This window comes from Castor canadensis, chromosome 9 (assembly GCF_047511655.1).
Source record: "Castor canadensis chromosome 9, mCasCan1.hap1v2, whole genome shotgun sequence".
Classification (NCBI taxonomy): Eukaryota; Metazoa; Chordata; class Mammalia; order Rodentia; family Castoridae; genus Castor; species Castor canadensis.
The window spans coordinates 76,283,094-76,297,414 of NC_133394.1; the positions used below are offsets into that span (position 1 = coordinate 76,283,094).

The following is a 14,321-nucleotide window of genomic DNA, read 5'->3' on the forward strand; positions in this document are numbered from 1 at the left end:
CTTTGACTCCGGGGCTAGTCTCACACCAGGAAGTGTGTAGTTTGTGTGATGTTGTCATGTATTAAGTGCTCCAAGAGTTTTATGGACCAAAAGCCCTTCAGAGAAATCCAAAAATAGCTTTAACTAAGGCCAAATCTCAAGGAAATATCTGGAATACTTTTCAAAACTCAGTGCTGGAAAGTCCCATTTATCTGCCTCCACTTTTCCCAATCTTTACTCACCACTTACCCTCATTTAAAAGTAACTTTGTGAAATTTGGTCAAAAGTTTCACTAGCTGTGATGAGGAAGTCCTTATTGCTGATGAAATTCCTCTCATCCATCACAAGGGAAAGTCCAAAGTCTTCCCCAAAAATAGACACACTGTTGTCTACCGAACACTTAATCAAATGTGAATGAAAACTATGCATCATCCTTTCTTAGGCCATCCTTCATTTTGAGGGTTTTCCTCTCCAGATAAGATGCTGGATAGGAGGAAGCTAAGAATAACAAAAGTAACTGAACATACTGGTTTTTTTAAAGGATACCTTATTATCCTCTCTTAAATAATTTTTATACAGTAAGGAAGAAGTATGACAGAGGTTTTTTTTTTTTAAGCCTCACCGAAAATAATTATGTTATTATCTATTTTAACATTATGAATAATCTGTCTTAATGTACTTTTAATATCACACTATGAGAGGCAAAGGTGTCAACAGTTTAATTAGCATAGTAGTCCCCTTATTTTCTTTCAATTATTAAAGCAATTTTCTTATGTTAATTGTTCCCTGAATACACATCGCTATGACTCAGTTAAAGTAACTCATTCTTTCTGATAACACTCAGAGCCAAAACCCTGCAGTTCAAAGGTCCTCCCCAAATTTCAATTAAATAGCATTAAAGACTGAATTACAAAGTTCAAATACCAAACATTTACCCTTTTCAATTTTCTATCTTTTGTATTTAACTGAATCCTGTAAATAATTACAAGTATAAACTCAAATCCATAAAAAAAGTTATGAAAAATATACCTGGTACTACAAAAAAATATATACCATGGTAAGTAGTTGGTGGAAATATCTTTATTTCATAATACTTTTTAGAAAAAAAAGAAGTCCTTTCAAACATATTCTTACCACAATCATTTCAGAAGGCTCTAAAACAATGCATTCACAGCCCCGCCTAAAGCTTCCTGCAGAGCGCTTGCCAAAGCTAGAAGGGAGAAAAAAAAATGCCACTTTAGGACAACCTCCAAGGTTGAAGAAACATCAGTTCTGAATTTAAGCCAACCCCTACAGATTTTTTTTTTTAAAAATTTGCAAAAAGTACACACTGAAGAAAGAGACATTGTTAAGACAGGGAAGTACTCAAATTCTTCCATTTCAGTCATGTGTTTTTCCGGAAAATTTTGACATAATGTTTTCAAATTCTGTAATGGCTTCAAATAATGTAAGTGAAGGAGAATTAGTATGAATGTGTCTTGTGTTAAGTTGTTTTGACTCTTTCTCAGGTGAAGTTACAGAATTCCAATAGAGATGGTAAATGCCTCATTCGCAAACTATAAAAATGTTCAAAAAAGTAAAATATGCAAATAATTTGCTTTCATAACTTAACTTGGCCAGGCTAATAAACATTTCTTTCACCTAGAGAGTCTATTTTTCTAAATTCTCAAATCAAATTATCCTAAATTTTTTAAGGAAAAGATCCTTAAGCAGTCCTAAATTGGACTGCTGCACAGTTGACAGCCCCTTCCTGGAAACTTCCGCCATGCCTGCAGGGAACTCCCACATGAACACTGGAGAAGAGTTATTTTTTTTCTGACTTAGCAAGCTAGCACAGAGAAGAGAATCCAGGTGTAGCTAGGTAATTTTACCTGGCCTGTCAGCAAACCTACCCCTCCCACATTCACTACTCCAAGAGTTTCCTTTTCCTCCAGGAGAGAAGCATGACTAGTTGCAGGGGGTGGGGGTGAAGCTTCAAGAAAAATTATGATGCTGCTATAATATCTATTTAAACGTTATGTTTCATGCATATATTTTAGTAAGTACTCTTAATTTAAACTTATTTTTTAAAGAAAAATTTCTTCTGCAGCATTATTTTTATTAAGCAGTTTTTTTCCAAGTTAATTAAGCATTTTGGATGACTTGTATGGAAATTAATGCTCCTTTTGTAACTCTCTTTATATCACAGTAGTACAGTGTTTCATGTACTAAGAAACAAGCTATGGTAAAAATAGTCATGTAAAAGGAAGAAAACAGGAGAGCCAACGTTCTCATTCTATCATTTGAAATCTCTAGAAAACTAACCTGGCCATGTTATGTTATTCATTTATAAGATTATCATTAGACTGGGACATCAATTAAGCCCCTTCCTGCTTAAAAATTGTTTCTACAAAAATCAAAACCAGAATCATAGGTAACATATTTGAAAAATCCTTTAAAAACATTCATACATATGTATATGTATGTATAAAATAAGGGACACACACATATAGTCATACAAACATACATATTTGAGTGCTTTGGAAAAACTCTCCCTAGAAAAACACAATAAACCTGTCTTCTTGGTCATACTGTTGCCTATGCAATTATAATGATCTGAAATTTTAAGCATTCTTACAATTAAATTTCTACAACTCTTTGATACACATAGAGTATTTATAGGTGTACTTAGCCACAGTTTCAATTTTATGATGAAGTTTATCAGGTAATGATACACTACAAACTTAAAAATAATCTGTGTGTTGGTAAAATACACAAAAAGTTTCATGGTATCATGATCTACTTAGTCCTGTTACATGACTAGATAAAAATACATATGGTACATTTAAGGTTTATTGCCAAATAAATTAACACTGAACTCTAACTGTATGCTGGGGCTGAGGTGTAGCTCAATGGTGGAGTGCATGTTTAGCATGTGTAAGGTCCAGAGTTTGATCCCAGCACTACAATGTACATACACACATATGCAAATACATACATAAATATAAGACTCCACACTTTGTCTTATTTTATTAAATTACAGGTATAGACAATTTTATAAACACAATGATCAAATGGCTAGCTTTTTTAAATGCAATATAATAAAAACTCAAATATCTGTAATACATACAATAATCTTCTGAAACCCGATAAAAATTAAAAACATACTACAAGATAACTGTTTACAAATTTTAGCAACTAAAAGTGGTAATGTTCACATAAATAAACTATATGGTAGCCATTTCCTTTACGCCTAGTTATTGTACAGCTCCCTACTTCAGAATCTAGGCTGTAAATCCTCTTACCACTTAGCCATTTACTCAACAGAACTTTATGGCTAGGAAGCCATGCTTTGAGTTGCATTAACACTACTACCATGGGAAATGAAAAGTTTACATTCCCTATGACATGCTATGTAAAATATCCCCACGAGCACCTTTGGGAAGGGAGCTGCAGGAGGACCTGACTAACTCTTTATGGCCACAAAAGACTCAAGCTCCTCAAGGAAGATGTGCACAGGAGAAATGGTAGCCTCCCCCATCACACTGAATAGGAAAGGCAAATACACTCAGAATACATATTAGTGAGGCAAGAATCTTTTTTTAAAACATAGCCAGGAACTTAGAAGGAAGAAGCAATCTAGAAGAGGCAAAACTGTGTAGATCCCCAAGCACAGCTAGGCCTGACTAAAGATAGGGTCATTGAGCAATCTTGCAGAGTTGACTTAGTCTTAGCTTGCAAACCAGGAGCAGTGGGTCTTAGGAAGGAACAGTCTAAGAAAGAAAAGTGTCAGCTAGAAATTCACAAAGTTCACAGAACACTTTGCTTCTAATGACTCTTTGAAATCATGAATTCATTAACAAAAGTAATTAAATATCATTATGCAGCATTTAAAACAATTTTTGACCAAGTTCTATACAAATAAACTGAATTGTCCATATCTGGAAAATAAATGAGAGATTTTTTTAAGCTAACCAAGAGGAGACAAAAGAGACAAAGGACCCCAGAGGATCAATTCTCTTAGATATCTTAGATGACTTAGTAGAAAGAAAAGAAGCACTGTCTTCAGGTGTGCAAACAGTACTCACACACTCACATAGGAAAATGCAAAAACAAAAAATTAGCAAGAATTAAGAACAAGACATTTCATGAGGCTTAAAGTGAGAAGGAAAAGCAGTAAAGGATCCAACGTGCACAATGAAATGTTCTACATGAAACTATCTAGGTTAAATAGTAGATTCTCCTTTTTTGGTTAAGTCACAAATGAAACCTACAAATCTTTGAAAGCATTAGCAGAGCAAGCTGCTTATACAATAAGTAAAATGGTAACAACAAATCTTACAATGACGGACACACCAGGAAGAAACCTAGAACAAAAATTATTACACAAAGACTGTAGAAAACCATGTAAGCACAGGCAGGCTCTTGAAGAGTTTCCAAGGGGAAAAACACAGAACTGATATGATTCCCACAAAAAATTAAGGGAATCCAAGAGCCTTTCTAGAACACCAGGGGCACTTAACTAAGTTTTAAAAAAATTTTCATTCTTTATTAACAGCAGTTCCTAAAATGATGACATAAGAAAATTTAAAAATTACAGAATTAAAAAATATCTTGGGTATCATTCTTGAGGGTTGTAAAAAAAAAAAAAAAAAGATATACAAGCAGGGATTATTCCACAGCATGTGATGATGTACTGACTGACTGCTGCCACGACAAATACGGACAGTCAGTCCTGTAAGTGTGCCATTCTTCATTGTTACTAACTCTTATACGAGACAACATAAAGTGACCTACAAATGTACACAATCCCTATCAAAATTCCAACAGACTTTTTACAAAAGGAGAATAGCCAGCTCATAGAGTTCAGATGGAATTTCGGGGAACCCTAATTAGCCATAGCAATCTTGAAGAGCAAAGTCGGAGGACTCACTTCTCGGTTTTGAAACTTTCTGCAAAGCTACAGCAATCAAAGCACTGTGGTACCAGCACAAGGGCAGACAACAGAACTCAAAGTCCATGTAACTACGGCAAAGTAATTTATGACAGGGGTGCTAATTCTGCTCACCAGTGGAAGAAAAGAAGTCTCTCTGACTAATGGAACTTCCATGCACATTTTCTACATGAAAAAGGATGAGGCTGGACTTCTCCCCTATGCCACATGCAAAAATTAACTCAAAATGGATCGGTGACTTAAACAGAAGAACCCCAAACCATAAAACTCTTAGCATAAAACCAGGAATAAATCTTCGTGATCTCGGATTTGGCAATGGATTCTTAGATATACAGAAAAGCAAAAATGGACAAACTGAATTCCATCAAAACTAATAATTGTACACCAAAGAACATTATTGGGAAACTGATTTGACAAACCTACATGGGTGAAAAATGGTTACAAATCATATCTCTGATAAGGACTAAATATCTAGATTATATACAGAATTCCTAAATTGAGTACCAAAAAAAAAAAACCAACTCAACTTTAAAAGTGGCAAAGGAACACTGGACGTGGCGGTGTGCACCAGCCTGGGCTACATAGAGAGAACCTACCTCAAAAAGCAAAAATTAAAAAGTGGCAAAGGGGAAAGAGGGTGTAGCTCAGTGGGAAAGTGCTTGCCCAGAATGTGGGAGGCCACAGGTTCAATCTCGAGCACCACACACACACACACACACACACACACACAAAGATTAACATAGACATATTTACAAAGAAGATACATGAATTCCCAAGATGTACGTGAAATTTGATCAACATCCTAGTCATTGGGTTAAAGCAAATCAAGCCACAATAATATCCCACTCTGCATCTGAAACTGAACATGAAATAAATAATAGGATAGCTATAATTTAAAGGAAGAAAAGGATAAGGATGTGGAGAACTATGAAAATGTACAGTGCTGGTGGGACATATAAGATGATCAAAGACAGTTTGGTACTTCCTCAAAAAGCCAAACATAGAACCATATACTACCAAGAACTTCACACAGGTACTCAGATCACTGTACACCAATGTTTCCTGAAACTTTATTCACAACTGCCAGAACATGTGAACACAACCCAGGTGCCCACCAAGAGATGAGTATGTATGACGAATTATTATTATTCAGCCATAAAAAGGACTGAAGAACTGACAAATGCTACAATATGATAAGCCAGTCACAAAAGCACAAATACCATATTATTCCACTTATATGGAATGTCTAGAATAGGCAAATTCATAGAGTTAGAAAGTAGGTGAGTTCAAAAAGGTTGGGAGCAAGGGAAAACTTCAAAGTTGGTTTCTGTGTGGAGTTACAGACAAATTTTGTAAATAGCTAGAGCTGCTGGATACATAATAGTGTAACTGCTACCACATCACACTCTTATGTACTCCTACGTTGAAAGGGTCAAAGTGGCAGGTTTATGTTTTATATATATTATTTTTACCACAATAAAAACACATTATCAAAAAGATACTTTTCTGTTTCAGTGACTTTGGGATTCTTGGCAAAAAAAAAAATAGGACTTAAGGAAGGAAAGTATACTTTGAACAAACAATGAACTTTAAGGACAAAGAGTTAAGTTTGATGACTGACCTATAGTACTACTAAACCTTGAAACAATCTTTTTTCTACAATCATTTAGCAATGAAGTGATAGAGACTATGGGTGAAATAAATAAGAAGTGATGAGAAGCTAAACAACACAAATGTTCTAAATGAGTGTTCTGATGATATTATACCTACACTTTTTTAGCCTGCCATTAATCTAATTTTTCCTTTATTCATGGCCAAATATTTAAGGTTCTGTCTCCCTCACACCCCACAACTCTTGCCCCCCTACTCTCACATACACATTATTTTTGATATGTATATTATTTTGCTTCCTGTTCCCCTTCCAAATGTTCACTGGACATATAATACAGAAACAATTTTACCATTAATTCTATAATCAATATAATATGGAGTTTACAAAAGTCACAAAATATAGCCCTGATTCTTAACGAGCTTATATATTCAACAGAGGATGAGTACACAAATGAGACATAATCCAATCAGAGGCGAGAACTGAATTTCACTGAAAGGTGAATTTTCAATGGCTAGGCTCACTTAGTTGAGTGAAAAGACAAATCAGCATTTGTTGATCATAAAGCAATTCGAACTCAGCAGAATTACCCAGTGACTATCAAGAGTTGTAGGGTCATCCCATGCAGACCAAGTGTCTGTCAGCAGCTAATGTAATGCCAGAACTTCAACTAGGTAGACATCTGCTTCTCTGAAATGCATTCAAATACTACATACCGAGATAAACAAAGATACTTAAAATTTTGGACACCTTTATTTTTAAAGATAGAGTTTATTTTTAACTTCAAATTAAAATACTTTTAAAGTCATCCCAATCTTCTAGAAATTTCGATCTTTGTAATATACCATATATATACATATATGATGCAGGTGTGAATGAGACCTGGCCTGAACAGTTAGCCCTTCTATACCAGATCCTAGTCTTTGACAAGGTGTCATAAACCTGGAAAAGAGATGGTGAGGAGGAAAAAGTATTGCACGTGTGTTTTCATGAACACTAGCAGTGTCATGGCTCCACATGGAATGAAAATGCTATTGTCTATTTTGAATCCTTCTATGATGTTGTGTATACACACACTGCACAGCTTGGTTTTCAGCTACCCAGTCTCAAGGTAATTCCAGAATGTCCTTATGATCTACATCAAACAACCACAAGATGACAAGTAAAGTTATGCAGGTCTATGTGTGTTAGTTCACTGGTTCTCTGCCATATTAAAGCAGAACCATCTGCCAAGCAACAATTGGTTAATGCACTTCAGCTAATAAGCAGGGTAAGGTCACTACGGAATCAATGCTCCAAAAACAGTATAACAACCCAGATTTCCATTCCCCTTGAACTTTTTTGCTAAAGTTTTTATATATAACTCAAAAAATTAAGAACTACAAATTAACTCAATTCTTAAGAGTGAAGTAAATTAAGTTAAATATTTTACAAGTGCAAATGGCATGACTTTGCAGTTCCAAAAATTACTAAAGTAATCAACCATCTACATAATGCGAAACAGAAAAAAAAATGCAAAAGCCTGTAGAACTTCCCTTCAAGTTCAAGACTGACCCGGAGAACACAGTGTTTCAAAGTGCAGTCTTACCTAGTTTTGTAATCCCACAGGTAAGGGAACACTGGACAAAGTGTTGTGGCTGTTGTAAGGCCAACCATCCTAAGTTTCCAGGACCACATTTTCCTCACCAAAGTTGAGTCCAGAGTGTTTTCCACCAGCAGGCATGGGCACAGACACCCTTTATCAGGGTCCCCAACCCTGCCCTCTGCCTGGGCCTCCACATTCTTCTGTGTCAGAAGTGCTCCAAGGAATGCAACCTCTCAGTATGGGAATAGACACACATCCAGCTCAGGCTACACCAGCCAGAGTGAACACAGCGGTCCAAATCACACGAAACTGGCCGGCAGTCCTGATCTGCCAATGATGAAAAATGTGATACTCCAAAGTAACACTTTCCACACCTTACTTTCTAGAAAACAACAGGCAGTTACTAAGTCTTACTTTTCTCCTTACAAAAATCTGGTGACTAACCAGACTAATGCTGCCACACCAAAATCAATTTGTTTGTTTAGACTTATAAGAAAAACCTGCCTACCGCTGTCTAGCTAGCACAGCAGCAACTACACTAGAATAAAACTAACAAGTAACTGCTGATGCTGTCGATTCCGTTCTCAAAATCAGAAAAGCATACAGGATATAACTCTTAATAGTAGTACAAAAGGAAGGTAGGTTGAAAGATCTGCCATAAAATTACATGTCATCTTTTTAATATCTCAGCTTTGCTCAATTAGTTTAACAACCATCAAAAACTAACAACTACTTAAAAACAAAACTGTGCACACCAAGTGCATGTATGTGCATACATTAGAAACTGTTTCTAAAGAACAGACTAACCAGCTAATGCTCCAGAAGTATTTGAAAAACAAGACCCACACTGAAGCATCTCTAAATGTCTTACATGGCTCATTCAGAAACACACCAACCATTATTGCCAAGGCCACAGTAACAGAGCTCTGCTCCTCTGCACCACAAATGGCAGCATTTAACCTTTCCTTACAAAACACACAACACAAAACATTACAAAAGCAGGGCCTCCAAGCTGTGCCTCCCCCCACACACTGTTCCATCCACCCCGTTGGTTCCTCAGCAGTCTGTTGCCTGTGTAACTGACAGAAGTGTCGGGCACTTGATAGTTACACCACTAACATTTAATCTCTTAAAAACCAAAATCTAACCTTACTGTCTTCGCTATCTCCGCAGCGCCAGTAAGAGCAACAGTGCTGCCCCTTGCACAGGAGCTGATTTCTTCGCAGCCCAGAGCCCTCCCATGTCCCCGCTGTCTTGTCCTAGTGAGCCCATGCGGTTGCAGGGCTCTAGCTGTGCACACAGCTAACATTCCTTCTGCCGGCTCATTTCCTGCTTCCGTGACCCACCCACCTCTCCAGGCTGCAGTGTGTGTTACGCGCGCATGTTGTATGGGCACTCTTTCCGCATACCAGCCTCATGACCTCAGCAGCTGTCTGACAGACACTCTTTATCAATTCTATTAATTCATTATCTACTCTTGTTAGCCAAGGGCAAGTAGAGAAGTCTGCAGTGTCTGCTCTGAGTCTTCAAGGTCAAATGCTTAGATGAGCTCCCAATGTAATTTTTAATAAAACTTACTAAAGCTGAGTTAAGAACTAGTTAGTTTCTCTCCACCAAAAAGACCCTGAATTATATAAGGTGGCCTGGGGGGCTGCCATAATAAAGACTAGCATACATTTAAATCCACACAGCATGGGGAAAGTTGAAAAAGGCTGCTTTTGCTCTTGCTTTCCCCTTTAAAAGAAAAAAGGAGGCTCTTACCTCAGCTGTATTGGGGTGAAGAGAGCAAGCAGTTTTTGTCTCTTGCCACAACCTAAACCAGCAAAGGACAACAGTGTGATGACCACACTTTGGTAGTCTCTGTCCTCGTGACTGAGCTGCTAGAAACAGCTCAGCTAAACTGACCTGCTATCAGTCTACACAGTGACACAGACATACCTCTGTTGAGCACATAGCTTTGGACACAGATGGCAGCTGAGCGGTTTGTGTAAAAGTTATGGTCCACAACAGATTCTTCCTGCAGCAGGTACACATGTACCTTATCCAAAATGCTTGTTAAATGTCTATCATTTCATTGTGCAAAGCCAACAACATATGAGTTGAACAGACAAGGAAGCTTAGCTCTAATATTTTATTTACAAATAACCTATTTTTTAATAAAATTCACTAAGGAAGCAAAATACATAATTATATTAATAATCACTAAGGAAGCAAAATAAATAACTATATTAAAAATCAAACAGTTCCATATAACTTTATCAATGGTTAAAAAAAAAGAAGAAGAAAAAAAAAACAGAAGATGAATTAGTGAATTGGCTCTAAACCAGTAAGAACCTGAATTTACTTCAAGAATGGCAACCAAATATCTGAATTCTTTAAAAATTTTAGATGAATAGCATCAAAACCTAGCCACCAAATCTTTAAGAAGAGAAGTCAAAGTGGCAGTCATACTTTAGTAAAACAGGACCTAAACAAAAATTTAGGTCACTTGACTAATATGCATTCATACTTCTTGGAAGTTAACACATTTCCAAGAAAGGAAAAGCAAGAATTCACATATATATGCATATACACAAATTTCTTATAAATAATTCAAGTAATAAAAAACTGATTTGTTTAATTCATCAGAATGAAATGTGGACTTCTCTCATGAATCACACTTGTGTTACAGGAAAATGACTGCTCCTTCTAATTCTACCAATGTAACACTGGTAACATTGTTTATCTGTTTTAGAGCTTCCCTTACAGATTGCAGAGATAAAGTCCTATTATTTATTACTAAAAAAGACTTTAGGAATAGAAGGCTATGTGCATGACATGTACACAAAATATTAACCAAATGGATTTATCCTTTAAAAGGGAGATTCTAAAATCCTTAAATGAAGAGATAAGCCATTTTCATGGCTTAGAAAACTCAAAACTGTTAAGATGGTAAACAGGCAATCTTTCCCAAATTGATACGTACCTTCACTCAGTGCAGGGTCGATCAAATCCTAAAAGCAGATTCATTCTCTCTCTCTCTCCTGGCAGTACTGTGGTTTGGGGTTTCAATTCTCGGCCTCAAAGCTAGCTCTATCATGGGAGTCACACCCCCAGCCCCTAACAAGCATTCTTAACACTGACAAGCTGATGCTAAGTGTATATGGAAAGATAAAGACACAGAAGAGAGACAATTTTGATAAAGAACAAAACTGAAATTTATAATATGTGTGTGATTTCAAAAGTTACAAATAAAGACAATGCAGTATTGGTTTAAGAACTGACATGAAGAGTAATAGAAGAGAGATTCCAGAAATAAATCTAAACCAGTATTTTCATCATTAAATATTGTAGGTAAGTATTTTTACAATGAAAAGTTTTGATTTTTAAAAAATGTGCCAAGATAATTCAATGAATAAAAAATATTTTTTCAATGAACTATCCTAGAACTACTGAGTATCTATATGCAAAATGGGAAGCCTTAACCCTTATTTAATACTACTTAGAAAAATTAAGTCAAAATGGACTTCAGACCTAAATGAAAGATCTAAAACTATTAAAGTTCTATAGGAAAAGCATGAGAAAACTTTTATGACATTAGGTAGAGAAATTTCTTAAACGGGACACAGAAGAACAAAATATGAACAAAATTTTTGGCCAAATGGACTTGATCAAAATTAAATGCTTTGGCTTTTAGAAAGACATAGTTAAAAAGGCAAGCCACAGAACTGATGTAAGTTTTTGCAAAATATATTCAAAGGAATATCCTGATTATACAAAAAATGCTTACAACTCAAAAATAAGATCACCAACTCATTTTTTTAACTTGGTAAAAGATATGAACTAATGCCTTGCCAAGGAAGGTACGTGAATAGCCAATAAGCACAGGAAAAAATCCTCAGGCTGGTGACCTAAGTCAGTGGTAGAGCAAATAAATCCCCAGCATGCATGAGGTCCTGGCAGCACAAAGAATAAAAAGTAAGAATGTATCTGCTAAGATGAAAAGGCCTGATAATACTGCAGTGGAGATGATGTAAAGCAACCAGAAATTTCATGAACTGCGACCAAGCATGAGAATTCTGCAGACACAATGAAAACTATACTTACGCGGGAATAAAAATGCATTGCTCACACAAGCACATACCCATGAACATCCACAGAAGCCCAAACTGGAAACAACCCAACCCACTATTAACATGCTACGTTTTGTGGAAGACCAACACTACCTCATTTACAAAGTTCAATGAGATCTAGGAAATCTGCCACCTGCTTTGCAGCATAGCCTGCTAAGATAGGCTACGAGGTAATTCTACACTGGGATGGGCTTTAAAGCTGCCAAGTCTGCCCTGTTACCTTCTGACATGTCTGTAGTTATCCCTTTTTGCCTCCTGCTTTCTCGTATTCACCCAACCCTCTATCTGCTCTACCCATGCCAGTTGAACCAATTCCCAAGTTGCCCTTTTATATATCTTGTTTATCATTGTGCATAACTCAGCATACCCCAAATCAAGCATCTTCATTTCATCTCTGATAGCTACCCACCTCATGCCCTCTGTATTTGGTTAGAGCTGTCAAAGGCATCATCATTCTACAGATAGCCAAGTTCAAAGAACTGGAATCTTCTCTGAGGAGTTATTAAGTTCCATCACCTGGCCCTTGTAAATTACTCTCACATGTGCCCCACCAACTTCTAGTCTGATGGAACTGCTGATCAGGCCCTTAGCCAGGGCACACCAAGACAATGAAGCTAAGTTCTGGGCTCTGTGCTCAACTTTACCTAGCCTTCCAGGAACCCTCTCATTCCACCGAGTGATTGAAAGCCATCAGTCCAACCTTGCAGTTAGAATGTGACTGACCACGGGCTTGCAAGCACTGAAAATGAAGGCATCAAGGCTTCCACCCAGATGTCGCAAACCAAATCTCAGCATTTTACCTATGGTAAACCACATGAATCCAGTAACTACCCTAGTTTGGCAATGACTATGTTGACCTTTCATAGTCTTGCTCCATGTCATCTTCTAGCCAATTTTACTGCCAGACACAAGGTCTAACATCTTTTCTAACTAATGTCCTGCAGGCATATTCTTAGAAAAGATAAACTCTTACATCTTGGGTCTGAGTGGTAATCAGGTAGTTCTTCTCACTGTATTTGAAAGACTATGATTACTTTACGATGACATAATTAATGAAAAACCTATTTAGCCATGATGATGCTTTTACACAAGCTAACTATACATAAGGGTTTTTAAATTTTACTTAAACGGGGTAATGGTTACGAAACCTGAAATACCTTATTCATACCTCTTAAGTTTGTTTTTTCCAAAATTATGTAAGTCAAAATTCAAGATCAGTGACAAAGTGGTACACTGAAATGAAACAGTATCAAGATTCTGAATAATAACTAATTATTATTTTATGTAAGCCATCATGGCAAGGAAAGAAGAAAATATTCATATAGGTTTCATATGTTTGTATATATTTTAGTCTGAAATATATACATATTCTACCTGAAATATATGTGATTTAGACTAATGAAATGGAATACTCTTATGTTCTTCTATTTGCAAACTGAACTAACTTTGAATATTTAATTGTTTTCTATATTCACCTTTATGAGCCATAAAACAATAACAATAAAACACAGGAAAGTGTTTGACAGATTTTGACCACTGCTCTCATTTTTAAATTAGGTAACAATATTTAAGAAACACACCAAAGTTATCTTAATGAAATTACACATTAACATACTAAATAATTTAGAGCAAAACATAAATAAGGTATTCCATCAATAAAAGATAAAAATTATTCTGCAATAACTGACTCAAAAAATTTAGATAAGTATAACTTTAAAAGTTATTTAGTGTTTATGTAGTTCTATGATTACATGAACATTCAATACCAGAAAGTCAGTTCTATATTAAATTGCAAAAGAAGAGTAAACCCTACAGCTATGTGTTAGCAAAAGAAAAATGTAACGAATTATTGTTAATATTTTGAATTTATAGTTCAATATTCTAATAGTAAATATGAAGCATTTTAAACCCCTATATTTAAATTATTACTTAAAAACATTTCAATATATATCAAAGTTATTACTTATTTCAAATAATGCTTTTTAGCAATTTACAGTATATTGAAAAATTATGTTGGCATATAATATAGTCACTTTTCTTAACATTCACATACAATTTTATCTTTAAAATATATGTATAATTTAATCCATGATAAAATCGATG

The 14,321-nt window shown here is 35.8% G+C and overlaps 1 protein-coding gene across 11 annotated transcripts in view; it reads right to left on the reverse strand.

Annotated features, from left to right (window-relative positions):
* Positions 1-14,321, reverse strand: part of Rapgef2 (Rap guanine nucleotide exchange factor 2) — a 241,802-nt gene that overhangs the window by 122,875 nt on the left and 104,606 nt on the right. For 8 of the 11 annotated variants that reach the window (XM_074041719.1, XM_074041722.1, XM_074041715.1 and 5 more), the window contains one exon: positions 1,114-1,189. In XM_074041719.1, coding sequence (XP_073897820.1) covers positions 1,114-1,189 — 76 coding nt within the window. Of the gene's footprint in view, positions 1-1,113; positions 1,190-8,109; positions 8,434-9,254; positions 9,592-9,867; positions 9,975-14,321 lie in introns of those variants that run through there. The other 3 variants (XM_074041723.1, XM_074041728.1, XM_074041720.1) reach the window with 3 other exon arrangements.